Below are 21,529 nucleotides of genomic sequence, written 5' to 3' on the forward strand. Positions count from 1 at the left end.
CCGTAGTGCAAAGAGGCCCTATAATTTTGTTATGATCCGAATGTGGAGAGCTGGCCTCAAAAACCATTAAGAAAAATGTCCATCAGACTTTTCGCTGCTTTAAATTAAAACATGGCATTTCTTTAAAAACCTGAGCAGAACATTTACAGAAATTTATTCATACATGAACCAAAGAGGATTTTCATTGAGTTCTAAAGAAACATATACATTAAAACCCATATTTGGCAAGAATTATTATTTAAAAAATTTGTACAAGTGACAGCTTACATAGCCAAGATTTGTTCAAAACGAGTGAGTGCTTCTCCAGTGAGGTTCGTTCAGTGTGAAATCTGCAACATTCTAATCACATATACACTGACAGTCTTGCTATGCACTTTACATATGTTTAATGCTGGAATTTTATAAGGATTGGCTGTTTTCTTGCTTTTTCATCCGTCGTTAATGATTACATGTTGGCACAAGGATACATTGCTAGATTAGATCCACAGCACATTAAAGACTGTTTGCTTTCTCACTCCCCTTCTTTCCAATTAAGTTGGTGAAAAATGTAACTTTAGTATTTTACAGGACAGGGCAAAGGTGTTTCATCTAGGTGATGTCTATATTATAAAAATAAAATAAAAAATATAAATAGGTAACACAAACCCAGTGCCTATTGTTAGATACAATATATAATAAAAGCAGACCTTTTAGGAAGATTGATTTTAGAATATGCTGTTATGATTTAATTATAAAACACTTGAAAACAATCTTGGGATTAAACTAGAGTAACCAGATTTCTCTGCCAATAAAAAGTAAGTGGGTAACATTCTGTAATTGGATACATTGATACAAATGAAGATTACAATTTTATATCAAGTTGCCCATTTAGAAATTCATCAGGGAGTTCTGAAACATTCTCTCACATTATAATCCTTTAATATAAAAATATTGCCTTTTTTTTTATTAGATCCATCAGATTGCACAGTAATGTTTCAAAACTCCATTGAAGTTGACTTAGGTTATTACAGACAGAAAATTCCTGGGAAGCCAAATAATCTCTTCTGGTGACATAAACATTCCGTTATCAATTTACAATGGAATTTCTGTGTAAATTACTCCACACAAGGAAATATATATTTTTAAAACCCATCTGTTATGCAACCACGCGTATAGGGGTTGTTAGTGTATGTGTGTACGTGCCTTTGTGAACAAACGTGCCAACATACACACACAGAATCTGCACATTTCTGTAAATTATTTTTAAATTAATAAAAGAAAATGAAATCACAGGAAGTGTGTAGTAGGATAACAGTCTTTCTTTTTAATGACAGGATAAAAAATAAATGCCCATTGGAAAGGAATATTCAAACAGTCCCAGAAACTATACAATGTAACTTGTTAGATCCAGCAAATAAGATGTCATGTCAATGATCTGATCAAGAATACCTGCCCTGGTCACTCGGCGGATGTTTCTGTCCACTTGTTCACACTGAGGACCAAGATATCCTTTTTTACAGAGGCACTTGTTCGGTCTAACACAGACACCTCCATGACGACATGCCGGCTCACATTTTGCTGGGAGGGGGAAAAAAAAAAAAGCAATAAAACCACACTCTCATTCTGTGTGTCAGAAACAGTGCCGAGTATGAGGCCAACAAATATTTGATGAGTAAGGGAAGGGAGGGGGGGGAGGTAGCCAGTCACAAAATGATCCAAAAGATGATAAATACAAGAAGGAAAGAAGATTTCCAGAGCCACGGTTATGTGCAGGCTAAAGCTCAGTAGAGAATGGGAGACATTTCCAGGGAAGCAGAGATCATGGGAGTACAAGTTCAATCCCTTCCGGAACTGACTCGATTTCCAATGAGGATTCCGGCTCTTTCAAACCCCTGTGCCACTAGGGTGTTTCCAACAGAGGGCCTTCCAAGTAACTCTAGGTTCCCATTCTTCCAGGGTAGGACCTTAAAATGTGGGAAGGGCCTGGCCTGAGAGGGAGGCCTAGCGGCTTCAGCCTCTCCAGGGCCGTATAAAGGCACGGTCAGTTCTCAAGTTAGGTTCGATGGGATATCTCCCATGGGGACTCCCTTGGATTCCTCTTTTCCTTTGCTCCTGGGGAGTGCATTATATTGCTTCATCTCTGATTACACTTTGTAGCCCTTCTTGGGGCGGTGCAGTTGGCCAGGGAAGGATATTCTTAGCAATCCTTTTCAGGGTTACTCTACACACAGGATCTCTTCATATAAGGATTTTTGCCACCACAATATAGGTGGGAAATGTAAAGATTTACTGCTGGGGCACCTGAGTGACTCAGTCAGTTAAGTGACTGGCTCTTGGTTTTGGCTCGGGTCATGCATGATCTCAGGGTCATGGCTCCATGCTGGGTGTGGAGTCTGCTGGAGATTCTCCCTCTGCCCCTACCCCACTGCTGGCACACTCTCTCTAAAAAATAAATTAATTAATTAATTCTCTAAAAAAAAAAAGATCTACTGCTAAAATGAGATACAGAGACAAAATTGGTTTGTATAAGTTAATTGCATTTTACTGATGGGATAAATCTGTAGACAGAATCAAATTCTGTCACTGTAGACAGAATCAAATTCCTTGAACACATTTCTTTACACTTTTGGGGGACAGGGCTATTTTAACCTTTTCAAATGCATTAATCAAAACCCAGGGGTCTGTGGCTGACAAATGGAAAAGAAAAAACTAGAGAATAATTAGACGATTTTTAAAAATTTGTAGGCAATGAACTATGTTAGTATATGAATAAAGTTCTTGCTTGGGTCAAAAACATCATGAATAGATTACCTTTATAAAAGGGCTCTGGTTTATCTTATATATTCAAACTATTTAAACTGACTAGTAGAAAGATTAAAGTACTTTATTGAAATAAAACTTCATGTTATCTCAAAGAATGTCTATTTTCATTTACATCACTTATTATTATTATTAATATCTATAATGTAATGTATAATGCCACCTATATTCAAAATAATTTGGTTATGGGGTGCCTGGGTGGCTCAGTGGTTTAAGCGTCTGCCTTCGGCTCAGGTCATGATCCCAGGGTTCTGGGATCGAGTCCCATATCGGGCTCCCTGCTCAGTGGGGAGCCTGCTTCTCCCTCTCCCTCTGCCTCTCCCCTTGCTCATGCTCTCTTTCTCTCTGTATCTCTGTGTCTCGAATGAATAAATAAAAAAAAATTAAAAAAAGCAAAAGAAAATAATTTGGTTACCCTCAGTTCTAACATACTATTACCAGAAGGTACTCAGTAAATTTTTGTTATCTGATAACCTGAGGTGACTTAAGAGGTTAGGCAAAATACAAAGTAAGAAGTACAACAAAATGGACACTATTATAAAAGAAGCAGAGAGAATAGGTATTGTCAGTCATTAAAGGGAGCAGAAGAAAGATACATCATCAAGAATTAGAATATTTGTGCATTTGAAGACTGATTCTCATTTTTTTGTCAACTATGGAAAAAGAAGACAGAATGGGTCAATAAAAGGTAAGCATTTGTTTTAACTGATGTAATGACCTAATTTTGGTAGAGCTTTAATTATGATAGCTCTCTCCTAGATATATAACCCTAGTAATAATCAACCAGGTAGTGTTATCCCTGCTGAAGCAATTTAAGCTTAAAATGTATACTGTGTATGTGACTTTAAGTGTTGGCTACATTTTGTTAGACGATGTATAGATAAGTTATGGTTATCATTTTTGGAACAAATAATATATGTTTAGAATAAAGGAAAGATAACATTTAGGCATTAAAGATAATATTAAATATGAATTTGGAACACATTTTCATTGGCAAGAGATACTTTAATATCTGAGATAGCAGAGCTCAAGTTCTTTTGTAAGAATATGCATACGCTGGTTGTTGAAAATGCATTAAAAATGCATTTATCCTTATGGAAATCTTTCCCAGTTTTACTGAGAAATAAATGGCATGCATCGCTGTGTAAGTTTCAGGTATAAGCATGAAAGTTCGGTTTGCGTATATTCTGAAATGATTCCCACAACAGATTTAGCAAACACCCATCACCTCATATATAAAAGAAAAGAAAATTTCTCCTGAAAATGCATTTTTCAACACATACCTTCTTAAACTAGGTATCTGAATTTATCTAATTTTCTTCACATCAAGCAGAATGTAAACATCGTTGCATGTAATTGAGGAAATCCCTGGTTAAAGGATAGAGTAACCCTGGAATAAATCTCTTCTGCTGTCTCTGAGTAGCTGCACACCTAGCTGATGGGTCACAAAGGAGTGGCAAAAAGAATTAAAAACCTCATACTGTGCCTCCAGATAATTGCGCTTTCCCCTTTTATTTAATAACACCCACTGAAAAACCCTGCTTTTCAGGCACTGCCGCAAGAAAGCAAGCAGTAAAGTTAGGGAGGGCATTTATGGGGTGTCTGGAAAATGCTGGCACTTGGAGAGGGGCTTTGCAAACACGAGGTCATTGGCTGGTGTGAAATCTCAAACCTGGGACTGAGAGGCTGTACAGATGATCGCGTTGTGCTGTGTTCATTCTGTACTTTTTGAAAGGACTCGGTTATTTAAAAGTCTCTTATGTTTATGATTAACCTTTAGAAGTGCATTGTTTACAACAGGAACATGGGAAAGATTTCATTTACAAGTTTAGAAACAGATTGAGCGTTAATATGATAAATGGCTGAATTTTGAACCGTAGATCATTCTAGAAGAAAGAGCTGACATTAAGTTCTTGAGTTCCCAAGGACTGTCCCATGCCCAGTCTTTCCTGGGGACAACAGAAACACTCACCAATTCTGCAGAAGTCCCCTTCCCATCCCGGGGTGCAGCAGCACTTGCCCGTGGGGGTACAGTAGCCGTTCCGACAGAGCCGGGAACACTCCGAAGTCAACGTCTGCGCAGGTTGTACCGTGGCTCTGCATTCCTCAGGCATTAGAGGTCTGCATCAGAAGACAACGGTTCCAAGTATATGTTGGTTGAAAATCAGGATTAGGATGAAACCCAGTGATTTTTGTCACTTGCAAAGCATTTCCTTTGCTTTCTAAGGACACCTTCCTTTTAAGCGGCTCGGAAAGATTGACAACTTTCTGTGAGTGGAAAATCCACACCAGGGAGGCAAAATCTAACTAACCAATTTTGAACCAGAGAACATACTAGACATTATAAGAAACTTTATCACAATCAAAATTCATTGATTAAAACTGTAATTATGTTGATATTTTCCATTCAGTAGCTAAACATTTCTAGCAATTACATTTCTTAAAATAAAGACGTACCAATATTTTAAAACGTTTTTTTCCCAGATCTACAAAAATTTTTAGGAATAGTATCTGAGATAGTTTTTGCTTGTTTTTGGCATATTTGGTAATATCACAGAGCTGAAGGCATTCATCTAAATAAGCACTTGCAGCCTAAAAAAGCTTGGGAATCAATTTTTGTTTCATTTCATATTTTTCTTGAAATACCTGTCTCAGACTGATTTTTCCTGAAGGGAGATCTCTGTACTGTGTGTGTGTGTGTATGTGTTTACTATTGACTCAAAATTTCAACCCTTTATGCAAAAAATAATCCATATATATACATTTTCAGATTTTGTATTTTGTAATGCTATGAAGAAAAAGAATGCTATTAGCAAACAGACACAAACATCGTATCTGCTAAGTAAAAAGTCATAGACTTTAATTGCTCTACCACTGCCATCATTTAGGGATGCCTTCAGAAGATTTTTATGGTTCTTACTGTTTTTGACATAAGAGGTTGTCTTTCAGGCTGGGTGAGGCGGGAAGCATGGTCACAACTGCTCATTAACTAATCTCGGAGAAACAACGCGCAGTGGTACTCCTCCATCAGTCACTTTTGCCTGTGCTACAGTGTGGTGAGAAGGTTCTTTTCAGTTCAGGAATGTAAACAAACGGTCATCACCGCTCAAATCACCACCATTAAGATGGCCAAGGCAGTAGGACTCCTTAAGCACCGTAACAAAGAAGGTGATAATTATAGGTCAAAGCCACTAAAAGAAGTAAATGATATAGCTTTCCGAGATAAGCAAATAATTTGGCCCTGTAGACTCCAGTTTTCTTGAGATAGGTTATCTTGTTATGTCCTTCTGGCAATAGGAAGTGGTAATACCCTGGGGCCTGACTTCAGGCTATTTCTACAATGACTCAAAACTGTATTCAAAATATATAGTGACTTCTTAAGCTCCTCTCTCCAATAAAAGTCTCACTTTGTGTTGAAAGTACTGTGTTTTGCGACTAACGTGACAATTCAGAAAACTCCCTTAAATCCATTCTACCTCTTTTTTAAAATCTAGAAGCGGTCAATTTATGTGAAAGGTCCTCAAGGCATTCTATGGACTGAGCATATTTTCACTCAGATAACATTAGTGAATAATTTCCATGTGTTCCCCAAGGGAGTCTTTCTGGGGGTATAAGCAGCAGGGGGTTGAGGTGGAGAAAAAGTGAAATGGGTATGCCAAGGAAAGTGGGCGTATTAACTTCACCTTCCTGTTTTGTTGTTGAATAACCCAAGTTGGCTCTAGTTCTTCCTCAATAAAATTTTTACTTTGTGAAACCATGGTGGCATTTTTGATCACTAGAAGAGCTGTTTTTCAATAGCCATGAAGTTCCTCTGAGTCACAGGCCATGGCATTCAGTAAACAGGTATTTTACTGGTAACTGAAATTCTGTTTATCCAATTTCTACTGATTACTCCCTCATTCACTCTCTTTCTGACTCATTCAAGAAGAGATTCTAAAGTAGAGTGTGTCAAAAATATATTACATGTATATGACACCTTGGGGCGCCTGGATGGCTCAGTTGGTTAAACCAACTCTTGGTTTCGGCTCAGGTCATGATCTTGGGGTCATGGGATCGAGCCCCGCATCGAGCCCCGCGTCAAGCCCCACATCAGGGCTCCACGATCACTAGGGAATCTGCTGGAGATTCCCTCTCCCTCTACACACACCCACACGCTTGCTCTCTCCCTGTCTAAAATAAATAAGTGTTTAAAATATATATGTTTTATATATATATAAATACACATTTATATATGACATACGATATATATCATGCTATATATGATGCAAAATATGCAGGCACGTAGCTCATACACTCCTTGACAATATGGTTTATGCCTGAGCAGATGAATTTGAAGAGGCGAGAACACCATTTAGATCAAGAATGTAAATTACCGGTTAAACAACCACCACCAGAAGATGTCGCCCGCCTGGAGCAGAGTGTAGGGACACTGATTCATGTGCACTGGGAAAAGGAATGAGGATGTGACAAATAAGGACCCGATCGTGAAGTACAGTTCTTCAGGGGAGGCATCTGCCTCTTGTTTCCCTGCTGACCCTCCAGTTTGATGCTTTGACTCTTTTTCCCCAAACATTCAATTATGTGGAAACTCAGATGGGGGGGGATTCTAAGTTGTTTTTTGCCTAAGATTTAGTAAATGCTTATCTGTCTGTGGATGTAACTATTTCATACTTGGGCTTGTTTACTTTAGTTTATAAACCTATGTGATTATCATATATGAACATGATTCCCTTAAGTTTTTATTTAAATACCCAGAAAAGAATCCTTTTTCTCTTTAGTGCAGTGGCCAACTGCACTAACATTCCTCACTTAGCATCTTAAATAAATCCTCTCCCTCTCTTTAAACTGTTATTCTATTGGGGAATCCATTAATTGAAAATTTTCATGGAGGACAGCCCATCTTTTTTTTTTTTTTTTAAGTAGGTTTTTATTTTTAACGTGGGGCTTGAACTCATGACCCTGAGATCAAGAGGCCCATGCTTTACCGACTGAGCCAGACAGGCGCCCCAGGGATAACCCATCTCTTACAGAACTTTACTTCTCTTAATGAATGGATTCCCCTATCTCCTTTCCCATCCCCTTTGAAATGAAAGCTTTCTGAAGGCAAAAGTGACATATTCAATCCTCCTCAAGACCAGTCAGTCACTCACTCAGGGAAATACTGTGCTCTTCAAGGGGTAAGACATAAATAAAATAGGGTTCCAATCCTCATGGAGACACCATGGGGCAGACAGACATTTGAACACAAAATTATAACACAGTGTAACCTTTGTTATGATATAGGTGCATATGAAGTAACACAAGAATACTGACAAGGAAGCAATCAGTTTAGGATTGAAGGATGTTTTAGAAGATGACATTTAAACCACCAAAGTATTTTATCTCTTTCAACTCCTTATATTCAGAGGAGCTAGGAAAACACTACAGAAGCATTCAATAAATGTTTATTGAACGCATATAGTAGAAACTTTCTCAAATGCTTTTTCTGGACTATGTTTCCCTTTCTTCTCTTGTGTCCCTCCAGGACCTAGGAAAATGTGCAACATATGGAAGATATTTAAAAGTCTGTTGAATGAATGAATAAATAAGAATATGGAATTTTAAGAGAGTGTTTTTTTTTTTTCTGTGCTACTAAGTAAAGATATCAGGAATATACAGACTATTTAGGAGAGGGATATCATTAAAATCTAGTTGTTATACTTTTATATCCTAAGCTTAAAACTGAAAACACTTGTTATATTTCTGTTGCCTAAATTAACTCGAGGCTTACAAAATTCTTCTAAGGCATGGTTAAATTCATTTTCAATGAAACATTTTTACATTAATCATAGTCATAGTAAATAAACAACAGACTAAGAAGTAAGCATGACACAAAGATAGGATTGTTTTCTGCTCCAGCTGGGAATTAAGCCAATGTATTAAAATTCATTCTTCTGGTTAAATATTTGGTAAAAGTCTAACAAAGAGTTTTGGTTATCCCAACCATCCTCCTCCACTCACTCTCTGTTCTAGTGACATTTCTTCCTGCCATTGAAAAAAAACAGGGTTTCTTTACATGCAATGAGGAGAAGAGAAAAGGGGATAAAACAAGTAAATGTGAACTTTTATAGTGTCACCTTGAAATAGTCCATCATATGCGTACATAATTATTACATATACACAACTACATGGCATCAAAACAAAAATCTAGATTATGTGTGTATATTATATATTTATAGTGATAGGTTACCTCATTTTTCATTCTTATTTTTATTTGACTGGAAAATTGGGTGTTTTAATGTGGGTGTACTAAGAATTGCTTAAATAGTTTTGTTCTTCTTTTAAACAATTAGTTTCTTAACTTTTGGATTCTTATCTCTACAGAATGAAGTCCAAGATAGGTTTCAAAGTAGAAAACTTCCCCAAAGGATATTTAGGTTTGTAATAAGAAATATATCAAACCCATTTGTCGATAGTTATCTCTATAGTCCTCAAACTTAATTTAAATCAGAAAAACACTTTATAATCTTTACACTTGACAATGAAAAAATAAGGACTAGTGCCAAAAAATTGTCCAACATTCTTTAATGCATAAAGCATTGTTTCTGGAAATGTAAGATGTTTTCTTAGAAACCCACTTTTTCTGGTTTTGAGTAGTAGCATAAGGGTTGAGATATTTTCTTGAAATAAAGAAAGAAGTTGAGAAGCATAAGTGATTTATAACATATCCTACATGATGACTTTTTGTGACTAGCTAAAGCCTACAGTGAATGTCTTCAGGTAGTGAGATTATAGATGGCTTTAATTTTAGGATACTTAATTTAATAAATGATTAAATAAATCAATAAATGAGAAGTCCTCTGTGTATCTGGATGGAAGCACAGGGATAAAGCCTGTCTGAGTAAGCCTGCTCTTCAGATTGAGTGTGTTAGAAATCTGTCTATTGTGTTTTTTACAAAAAAGTAAAGGGACTCATTTTGAAATTTTTGTTAGGGGCTCAGATTTTAAATTCACGTTACTGTCAAACAAGGTACATAAATCATAAGTAATACTCATTTATAAATTCTTGACTTATAAGAGGTTTCAGAAGAAGTAATAATTCTATAGCTTCTCTTAGTCAACCATCTGTTTAAGGGAGAAAGGTGATGTAAGAACTATCTTATTCTTGGGACGCCTGGGTGGCTCAGTCAGTTAAGCATCTTCCTTCGGCTCAGGTCATGATCTCGGGGTCCTGGGATCGAGCCCCGTGTTAGGCACCCTGCTCAACGGGGAGTCTGCTTCTCCCTCTCCCTCTGATCCTCTCCCCCGGCTCGTGCTCTCTCTCTTTTTCTCCCTCCCAAATGAATAAGTAGAAAATCTAGAAAGTGTTCCTTTGTTACTGCAACCTTTGCAAAACTAGTTTTATTCCATGCTTTTTCCTATTCTCATGAGAAAGGAAAAAGTGAGAAGTCTAAATCCTTACTACCCATAGCATGGTACCAGACCAGAAGAACCAGCATCACATAGGAGCCTGTTAGACATATAGAAGCTCAGGCCCCTCTGCAGACTTAACTGAATTTACACTCTTGCCAGTTTGTCAGGTGATTCACATGCATTAATATGCACTGTTCTAAGTGAAGGCCACCTCCCAGCCAGTAGCAATTAATGTGGCCATGAATTGGTGTGGCCAGGGGCTTCCAGGTAGAGAATGCTTTGAAATTGTATGCTTGGATGAAGACTTCACCTCTGCACAGGAAGGCAGGCTTTGGAAGCCACCACAGATTCTCTGGTTTAATGGGTTTCCTCACTGTGAGCATTTTGATATGCAACGATAATCCGTAACCACTCGTCATTTCTAAAACCAGTCCTCAGCACTTTTACCTAGAAAAGGGTAAGGGATAGATTTTCCTGTTTCCCTGATGGGATAGATATTCCTGTTTCCCACCTGTCTAGCTCGGGGCGTAGGCATAGCCCTACTTTAGTAGAACTGCATGGTCATCTCTCCCACATTCTTTTCAATGCCTTTCTCCAAGGTCAATACATAAATTGATTTTTTCTTTAGTCTGAATGTTCACTAAATTCTTCTTGTTCACGTTGACATTTCTCTTTTCAGGGTTAGTTTACCCACCAGGAGTAGAAGTGGGGATTCCATTGGATTTCCAGCCTGTTTTGGGACCACACATAACCATTTTGTGGCAGCTAGTGAAATAATACATGATACAAATTCCATTTGGCTGGAAGGAATCTTACACACACATACTGCAATCATATTCCAGGTAAAAGAACAGAGAAAATGGCGTCTCTTTCTGCATAACCAAGCAATATTGCTCTCATGGGGACTTCGCAGCAGTATTGATGGCAATACTCATTTCCTAACAGTATTTTTCAAGGACCATTTGAGGTATTTTTTTTTTTGAATTATTTATTTATTTAAGTAATCTCTACACCCAGCGGGGGGGCTTGAACTCACAAACCCAAGATCAAGAGTTGCATACTCTTCTGACTGTGCCAGCCAGGCACCCCCTATTTGAAGTATTCTTAAGGAATACTGTCCTTGACATTATATCACATGTAGGTTGCAGAAATATCTTTTTAAAAAAATACTTATTTATTTACTTGAGAGAGAGAGAGCACGTGAGCAAGTGGGGGGATGGGCAGAGGAAGAGAATTTTCAAGCAGACTCCCTGCTGTGCACGGAGCCCCATGAGGGGCTTGATCTCAAAACCCATGAGATCATGACCTGAGCTGAAACCAAGAGTCAGGTGCCCCAGAAATATCTTTTTATATATGTCCCAAGCAACCTTGATATTGGAGTAAAGGGAAACATAATTTAAATTCAAGAATAGCTCTGAACTTATATACATTATGTATCATATTAAAATTTTTAATTTGTACTGTATATTTCTAGAATTCCAATTTAGGATGGATAAAGCCCATGTTTGGTCTTATTTCCAGACATCACTTTGAACCACTACATTTCTCTATTCTACAAAGTGCTGAGAAAAAGGGGCCTGGGCCCCAGCCGTTTTTGACACCAATGTTGTCTTCATTCTGAGGTCTGCAATTTAAATGCTGAGCATATACTCATTTAGAAAGTGTTGATTGGCTCTAATACCTGAGCAGTTTGGGATTGAATGAGTACTAAACTCAAAGGGGGCAGGGGCACTGATGATTTGATGAAGGGAGCCACGGGTTTGGCTGCTTAGTGCTGATAAGATTATCAGAATTTTGGGATGCCTGGGTGGCTCAGTCGGTTAAGCGGCTGCCTACGGCCCAGGTCATGATCCCAGGGTCCTGGGATCGAGTCCCACATCGGGCTCCTTGCTCAGCAGGGAACCTGCTTCTCCCTCTCTCTCCCTCTGCTTGTGCTCTCTCTGTCAAATAAATAAAATTAAAAAAAAAAAATTATCAGAACTTTCACAAATATCGCTAAATTTTGTTCTATGTCTAAAGATGAAACCATAATAAAAGCAAATAATGAAGCCACATATACTTCTTAATAATTTCATATTCAACTTATCCTCATGAGGCAGGGCTAGTCCTGTTATTCCCAAATTTAAAGAAGAAGAACATGTATGAAGAGATTAAATGGCTTTCACACAGCTAGTTACACATAGTCTGGAACTATCTCCTAGCCCAGTGTTCTTTCCACTCAACTGGCCCTCTTACTTTAGGAAAAAGGGAGCAAGGCACCCATATTTCAGGCCCTGCTAATCTCACTATCCAAACACCACCACCACAATACACAAGTATCTAAAAGGGTGTGTGGATCTCCATTCAACTTTTCAGGTTAACTCAATGTATATATATCTCCATGGGAAAATTAGGAAATGAAAAGTTATGTATTTCCTTAAAGGGCAAACCTAGGAGAAATAATTAATGAGACTAGATGATAACATCATCTGCTTTTACAAACCAAAAAAAGTCCAATTTTACTAAATTGCCTTCAGTGCCTGTTGCATTATGTTTTCAATGTCCTAAATTCAGAAACTGGTCTATCCCAATATTAGTGGTGAATATAGAAAAACAGGCCGTTCCGCTTTAATTCAATGTACACATCCCTGAAAAATCTTGTATGGTACAAAATTGTGTACTAAAAATAATAGGGCTTATGGGAAAAATAGGTTTGGGGCAGACCGCTGAAGACTGGTGCAACTTTGTAAAGTAAAGCAATGCAAAGCACTAAAACAGCAAAACTTGGTACCTAGGGGGAGAGTTTGGGCAACCCTGTGAATGCGGACAGGAGCTGGAGGCTGCCTCAGCCAAGTTCAGGAATACCCAAAACCAAAATGGCGGTGGAGGTGGGCCAGGAACTCCTGGGGGACGTGCCACCTGCAAAGAGCCCAGGCTGAAGGAAAGCCTCATCGGGGAGGAGAACCCAGTACAGACCCTCGTTTTTCATTTTACCTCTCAGCTGAGAAACCTCCTCTGCCTTTGCAACAGCCTGGCTGAGGGTTTGTTCTTTTTCTTATAATTCTGGCCATACTTGCTTGGAAAGCTATATGATTCCCATGTTATGTAGTCATCATTCTCTTTTATATGTGAGTTAATTAGTGTTAAAGAAAAGCACAGTGGAGCAGTGTGGACTGGGCCAGGGAGCCAAATCATGGTGAATTTTACCTGTCTCAGTATCCATAGCTTTCTGGGCCATTAATTCGGTGATTTATAGGGTATAATGTTCTTGCATAATTTTTTTTTGTCCCAAAGTGTTATTTATCTCAAATAATATTTACATTTTTGATAATGTGTGTGATCTCCCAATTTAAAGTAAAAATAAGTTCCTTAGAGAATGGGACTAAGTTCTCACTTATATTCTCCCTCTGTAGCACATAATACATGATCTTGAACACAGGGACAGGTACAAGATACTTGCAGACTAATTAAATCTCCTGTTTTAATCTTGGAGTATAACTACTTACTCTCATAGGATAAAAATAAAAACTGAAAAATTAGGGCACAATAAAAAGTCAATGCCACTGCTTCCTAATATAAAGAAGGAAATATATTCTGTTCAGAATTTTATGTCCAAAAGCAAGTTTGAACTTAAAAACTTAATTCATAAACCATAATTGATAAAAAATGTTAGACACGAAATAAGAAATGTTTGTAATTGGGAAAATAAGCATTTAAAAAAACACATTGATTACATTATAATTCAAAAGACTTAAAAGCCGGGCGCCTGGGTGGCACAGTTGGTTAAGTGACTGCCTTCAGCTCAGGTCATGATCCTGGAGTCCTGGGATCGAGTCTCGCATCGAGTCCCGCATCGAGTCCCCCATCGGGCTCTCCGCTCGGCAGGGAGTCTGCTTCTCCCTCTGACCCTCCCCCCTCTCATGCTCTCTCTGTCTCATTCTTTCTCTCTCAAATAAATAAATAAAATCTTTAAAAAAAAAAAGACTTAAAAGCCTAGAGTACTTTTTTTAGAAATCACCAAATAATAATGATAATGATAATAATAATAATATTAAATCTTTTCTCACTTAAAGCTGTAGAAGTACCAGTGTTTTAATTTTATATCAGAGGAAGGTAGAAATTTTAAATATCACTAAATGCTTTAAATGGGAAGTAAAAACTGACACAAGTTTCTGTCCTTTAAAAGAACACAAGAATGTCGGTTTAAGTTCTCTTTCAAGACTATTAGGGTGACAAATGCCCAAATTTTGATGTTACACTTTTTGATTCATTTGTCAATGTTGACAAAAACAAGTCATGTTAGCTTTTAACTCGACTACAATGAATTAGTTAAAAAAAAAAAAAAAGATGCTAAGAAGCGGTTTTTCTTTCAAAAAAATACACCTTGCTCAGGGTACCTGGCTGGCTCCATTGGTAGAGCATGTGACCCTTGATCTCAGGGTTGTTGGGTGTAGAGATTACTTAAAAATAAAAACTTAAAAAATAATAAAAAAAATAAAAAGTACACCTTCCTCTAGAAAACATCTTATTACAAATTTATGTGGCTGTTTTATTCAAGGTTAAATCTGCTTTTATCTCAAGTACTGCAATATCTGATGATATGTTGCCTTATTATGAAAGTACACAAAATTCAGATCTACTAAGATCTGACTTTCACCATTGTCCCAGGCAGGGGAGAAACATGGCAATTAAAAAGAAATGCTTTTACGAATTTTTGACTCTTAACACATGAGTTTCATTTTGAAGAATATATTCTTCATTATTTGTATTTTTCATTTTATATCTTTTTAACAAATGCCGCTTGAAAGTGGCAATTCATCCAAGTCTTCATTGCAATCTGCACAATTACTCTAGGAATTGATATTCCAACATTCAAAATTGATAGTTTAAGAGCGACTGTAATTAGCATAAAGCAGAACATTCCTTTGAGTGTTGTGGTCATATATCACATCTCCAGGAAATAGGAGATATATATATATATATATATATATATATATATATATATGGTTTTATATGAACATCTTAAATGACATGGTCACTTAGATAAAATTTTTTTCATAAATTGCTATATGATATTTTCTATTTATTTTGAAATGGGTGATGGCTCTCCGCAGCAGGGTGTGCCCGACCTGAGTATGTTTAAATGTGTGTGCATATACATACATATGCAAATCCTGGTAAAGTAGGACTAAAATTCCAGTTATACTTAGGTCATTACCATACATTATGTATGCATGCTCATTCATTCATTAGAAGTTTCTACTTTGATCTTATCCCATTCTTTGGTAATCTATCTTCAAAATTTCAAATGCTATAGGGCAGCTTAGGAAGGATTTGTTAGCCACCAATGTATCATGCCTCACTACGTACAATACAGTGCATTAAGAGTAAAATATAAGCTGGCAGATAAGAATATCTCCATTTTCAGTTATCGGATATGCAAAAAAATAATAATAGCAAAAACGTAGAACATGCTTCCTTGTCTTTTAGACCTCAAATCCACCATGCTGAATGGATTTTTATAGGGCATATACTTGTTCATGACCTCTAGTGTTAAGAAATTCTGTCATGTTTGAAAACTAGTCCCTGGTGGAGTCTGTGTCCCTGTTAATAGCTGAAAGGTCAATGGAGTTGCTAAACAGTTTGTATTTCTGTCAGGGTGGCTGTGCAGCAAGAGGACTTGGCAGCTGGGTCAACAGGCACTGTGGGGATTTCTCAACCTAGGGGGCCCACTTGCATAAAACTTTGACTGATGAATTGGGACTAGACTGGCTTATTGGGCTAAAGCCTCTCTATTATGTGTGACTTTCTTTAGGATGGCAGAGCTGCCTGCTGGCTCCCTGAGACATATGTGAAGGATAAACAGAACCGATTTCCTCTTATGAAGTGAGGTTTTTTGGGGGGATAAAAAAACAACCCAAAAAACAAACGACTCTTTAGCATCTAGTATAATTAGGAGTAGGATGAAGATATTAAGAAAAAAATAAACAAAAGGGCCATCGAAGGGAGACGTGGGGAGGAGGCGGGTGGGGAGGGGGGAGGAGCAGTTTTTGATACTGGTCACACAGGAGTTTGGGGATACAACATTTCTGTAAAATGACCTCCCAAGCCTGGAATTTGTTTTGTTAATTTATAGACCTCTTAAGGGAAGGGTCTGTGTGACTTGGCTGGATAACAGATCAGCAATATGTTAAAATATAGTAAGACTGGGTACATAGTAATTAAATCAAAATGATTAAGAATAATTTTGTTTTACAGATTCTTGGAGAATTTGGAAACATTTCAAAATAATAAAAAAAATAATATTAAAAATAATAATAAAAATAAATAATAATAATAAAAAAGTCATTTGGTCTCATCTGACGCAAAAATTAAAGAATCTTTGGCAGAGGTGTGAAAAAAATTGTGTTCTACAAAAATAAAGCTTAGAAGGTACGTAACTGTTAGAATTCTTTAATTTCCACCCCGCAGGCACATTTGTTTGATTCTGAAAAGGCTGAATTAAGAGCGAGCATCCAGGGCATGATTTGGACATTTGGAAACTATGTATCAAGAGCTCTTGAAAGCTCCACAGACATCTTTACCCCAATGTTGGAAAGACAACCTTAAAAGTTGAGCGATCACCTGAAAATAATTCTTGAATGCACAGAATGAATACCAACAATATTAAAGAATCTACTCTATTTTAAATGTATGATTTAATCATCTTCAAAAGCACTCCGCAGAAATGAGGAAGGGACAGAGTGATCATGTGCACTCCATTGATGGGCAAAGGGGCAGAGTAGGGTGAAGTAACTTGATGCAGGCTCCCTCAGTAAGGAAGATTCAGAGACAAGACCAGTTGCCTCCCTGTCCTGCCAGGATGGACTTGTTCCTAGTCTTGATTAGTCTTAGGTGGCACGACTAAGTGAAACTAAAATTATTGCCCCCCTCTCTTGTGCTCAGTGTATTCAGTCTGTTTTCTGGAACTACTGGCCAAAGAAGCTCCCCTGACCAGGGCCAGCAGGACCCTGTACTAGAGACTTTTGGGGACCCAGTGAGATGACTCAGCAAGCTGGGTGATTGGTATTGACTTGATCCTAACTCCGCTCTCTGATGAGATGCAACTGTTTCACCTCTGAAAACATTCCTGAAGTGTGTTCAATGTTCTCACATGGAGGAAAATTCACTCCTTCTCTACTTTTTGTTTAAATGACTCCTGAGTTCTACTTAAGGAAAACCGGGTTGTAGTCTTATTGAATTTTCATTTTTTTTAAGTTATAATGATATTTGATTTTTGTAACAGGTTATCTTGCCATCCTTTTTGAGATGGATGCCCACTGTAAAATGATTTTAAACTTATGTAAATGATTATGTAACATATAGCCTTAGACCAAATTGTCCTTACAGACTGAGGTGGTAATGCTGTAACCTCATCTGCTTTTGCCAAAATGACTTCAGAATATTGCAGATGGTTTTTAAACTCCCTTGTCTTCTTTATATGTGAGTGTGTGTGTGCGTGTGTGTAGGGAAAAACAGAAAACATAAATCCTATGGTGAGTAAGAATGTAACCTCTATGACATGTAGTATAGAACATAATTTTTTTTTTTTATTAAAAAATGCCCAACATGGCGCCCAACGCGGGGCTTGAACTCACAACTCTGAGATCAAGACCTGAGCTGAGACCAAGAGTTTGATACTTAACCAACTAAGCCACCCAGGCATCCCAAACATAAAAAATTTGTAATTCATTGTTACTCTCTTCCAGGACCATGAGTCAAGTGCTGTTTGAAAGTAGTGATTCTGAAAACATTATTCTAACAAGTCTGGGGACTCCTCCACAAGAATACAATTAACCTAAGATTTTAATTTGAGTTAGATTTTTGATATAACAAGAAATGTCTGTAACAAGAAATGTTTTTTTCAGTTGATGAGGCCCTTTCTTCAAATTCTCCCTCCAAAATTTTGGAGAAACAATTTGGCTCTGAAGCAGACATTCTGAACACTGTTACACTAGTAATTAGCTTGTGTTTCTAAAATAATCCTGTTCACATACACTAAAGTGTCTGCTTATATAGAACTTCAACTCATCTAGGGAGAAATACTATAATAATAAACGTTGGCATCCAAATTGAAACAGCATGAGGCTCCCAACAAATGTTTATGAAAACATTTGTTTTCTTACAGTCAGCTTCATTTTGAAATTTATGTCTATGCCTGTATACAAGGACAGTGTGTTTGGGACTCGGTAACTGCCCCCACCTTCTGAAAACCAAACACACATCTTAACCCCGGCCCCACACGTGACAGGACTCACCAGAAACAGGCACCGTAATGAGAAGTCAGGCCTTTCAGGTATGTCACTCTGAGACCACCCTACTAGAGGAGGCCCCAAGATCACAAAGCCAAGGTCCCTTATGGAAATCCTGGTAATTAGACACTAATAATGGATGGAAAGTGTAAAATTCACCTCAACTCACCACCAGCAGACTAAACAATCCAGATGAAGAGAGAAAGATTTTGTGAGAAGGAGGAAGAATTCATGATAAGACTAACCGGAAGCTTGTGAAAGCATATCAACTTTGACAAGCATGATGGAATAATGACTATTAGGAAATGAAGGGCATTAGATCTGAGTGAAATCCCTAGACATCATTAGGAATCAGGAGAATGCTGCTACTTTGCGTTTTGTTCTTAATATTGCCAACTTCAACCATCACCGGAGAGTCTGATATTTTTTCGTTCATTATTTTACTTTTCACAAAGAGGGCATTCGTTTCACACCCAAGGAGGAAAAAAATCTCCTACAATGCATAGATGGGTGCTTCTCTTACTGTGGAAGAAAATGTATATTGTTACATAGAGGAGGAACACGACCAGGGCGTGACAGATGAATATATGTGATATGCCGACAGACCATTTAGAATTGATTACGCCTCTTTTTGTTCTCTAGTACCAACGTCAACTTACACTTTTCTCAAGAAAGACAGTGTTTTGTGGTATGGGAAAAGGATGAAAATCTCTATTTTGTTAGTCTGTGATTTTTCAGAAAAAACCTACATCATAACTTACAAATAATATGTTTGAAGTGTAACTAAATTCATGCCTTTCGCAAACTTTTTAGGTTATTAGAATGTATTCTTCTAAAAGAGACTGGAAATATGGGAATTTAAATATGCAAATGGGCTCGTGAAGATAAGTTAGTACAGAGAGAATTTGAAATTCATAGCATGGTGTAGCGAGAGTCTGACAACCATGTGTTCAACAGGAGTGGTATCTGAGGACACCCTAGGTTCTGTTAACAGTTATTTCTAAGCTGATGACTAATACCTTTTTGATAATAAATAATTTTAGCAGCTGCTGAGAGTTCTGACTTTATCCATGAAATTAACAACTGACTAACTATGATTCAAGATAATGCTGTTGTGATGGGGGGGTGGGAAGGAGCAGGGGGGATAAATATATTTTTTAAAAGATTCAACGTTCAAGTGTTCCTCTTGCTGGGGTAAATGACAACATTTCTTCAGTTTCCATTTGTTTCGTCACAGAGGCCTGCATGAGAGCTGTGAGCTGCCAGATAGTTTTGAAATGAGGCTCAGATGTTGAACGGCCAAATAGCTTGTCTTGATTACCTGATGAAAAAATCATACTGAACAGCTGTAATGTCTGCCAGTATGGTTCAAGTTTTCTAGAAAGAACCCGAGGGTTTATTGCTTCCAACATGAAAGCTAAAGCCACAGCCCTACATAGGGTCCTTCTCCAGCATGTAACTGAGGACGCTGATTCCACAAATAGAATGCTGCTCTCTGATGGCAGCAAGAATGACATGAATATGTGGACACGGTAAGGCTTTAAAGTCCAGCAGAGTCAAGTCTAGACCTCATATGCACATGGCCAAAGTGTTCATCTTTGTTGACTGCTAATTGCAATTCGTCATCACCAATTTGAACACAGTAAAACAACTTGGACAAACATTACTTGACTTAAAGGAATATGAAGAGATCTCACCTTTTGGGATCTACAATTTTGTAGAGTTTTCCATTGTGAGTCTGGGTCATACTTTTACTACTTGACAGAATATAAACTTCACCTGTGAAGAGAGAATTACAGTAAGTTAATTTACAGTATCACAAGGCCTTACTGCCTATTGCCTAGGCAGATATTTTATATAAATCGATAGGTGGATATTTTAGATTTATTTTTTATATCTATTTGTAGATCTGTGTATATATGTATGTGTGGGTATATGAGTGTGTGTGTGTGTGTGTATGTGTATTTATATCTATCTGTATTATCTCCGTATATCCTCAAGGAAGATCACTTGCCTAAAGATGATGAGTTTCACAAGTGTACTTTCACAGTGCATCCAGAATCCAATCACTTCTCTCTATATCCTACTACTATTCCAGAGCAAGCAGATACCAGTTTCTCCTGGATTAGGGCAGTAGCCTTCTAGCTGATCTCCCTGCTTCTACTCTTGTTCTTCTATGTTTAATTTCAACATACCAACCCCAGAAATTCTTTTAAAGCAAGTCAGATCATTTAATTGGATCACGCTCCTTTGCTTCAATACCTCCAATAGATTCTAATCTCTCTTACAGCAAAATTAAGTCCTGGCAGTGGCCTGTGATGTCCCCCTTTATTGCTCTGTCTGACTTTATCTGCAATATATCACCCTCTTGTTCCCTCCTCCCTAGTCTCGCTAGCCTCTTGACTTTGTACACAGGAGCACCTGTCGCAGGCTCCTATCTAAGGTCCCCGCTGTTTCAGGCTCTTCCTGTCCCAGGCTCCTGACTCAGTTCCTATCTCAGCTGCTGTTCCAGGCTCTACCTGTCTCAGCATCTGTCTCAAGTTGTCCCAGGCTTCTGTCCTCTAGATCTCCCTTAGGTTGACTTTTCCCCCTCCTCCAAGGCTGTACTTAATATCATAATATCATCTTTCCTGACTGCACTATCTAAAATTGCACTTCTCCCAACCCTAGAGGTAGCAATCTCTATCCCTCTTCACAATGGGATTTTTCTCCAAAGCACTTATTACTAATTGACACTATATGTATATATCTATCTCCATTTATTTGTTATTGTCCTTCTCCTTTAAAATATAAAATTTATGTCTCTTTATCTGCTGCTGTATCCCTAAAAGCTTTGCACCGAATAGGTGCTCAATAAATATTTGTAGCATGAGTGTTGAGTGGCAAGTTTTATCTTCATTTATTCTGCCCAAGATCAAAAGGTTTGGTTACTACGTTGTTATTATTAATTGATAATTGGAGGCCAGATGGAATCCTTTTAATTTAAGTTTTTTAAAACAAATATATTAAAGTAAATATTTGGGAAAAGAGAGACCTGATGTTCATCCCAACTCTACCTCTTTAATTCT

General features: G+C 37.7%; 1 protein-coding gene across 1 annotated transcript in view; it reads right to left on the reverse strand.

Annotated features, from left to right (window-relative positions):
• Positions 1 to 227: 227 nt before the first annotated feature.
• Positions 228 to 21,529, reverse strand: part of LOC110571204 (hedgehog interacting protein) — a 90,547-nt gene continuing 69,245 nt past the window's right edge. Inside the window, exons 11-13 of the mRNA XM_021679319.2 lie at positions 20,159 to 20,240; positions 4,772 to 4,920; positions 228 to 1,557 (exon numbers count right to left, since the gene is read on the reverse strand). Of these exons, the coding sequence (XP_021534994.1) occupies positions 1,364 to 1,557; positions 4,772 to 4,920; positions 20,159 to 20,240 (425 nt within the window). The 3' untranslated portion in view covers positions 228 to 1,363. The remainder of the gene's footprint in view (positions 1,558 to 4,771; positions 4,921 to 20,158; positions 20,241 to 21,529) is intronic.

Source organism: Neomonachus schauinslandi, chromosome 2 (assembly GCF_002201575.2).
Source record: "Neomonachus schauinslandi chromosome 2, ASM220157v2, whole genome shotgun sequence".
In the NCBI taxonomy this organism is placed as follows: domain Eukaryota; kingdom Metazoa; phylum Chordata; class Mammalia; order Carnivora; family Phocidae; genus Neomonachus; species Neomonachus schauinslandi.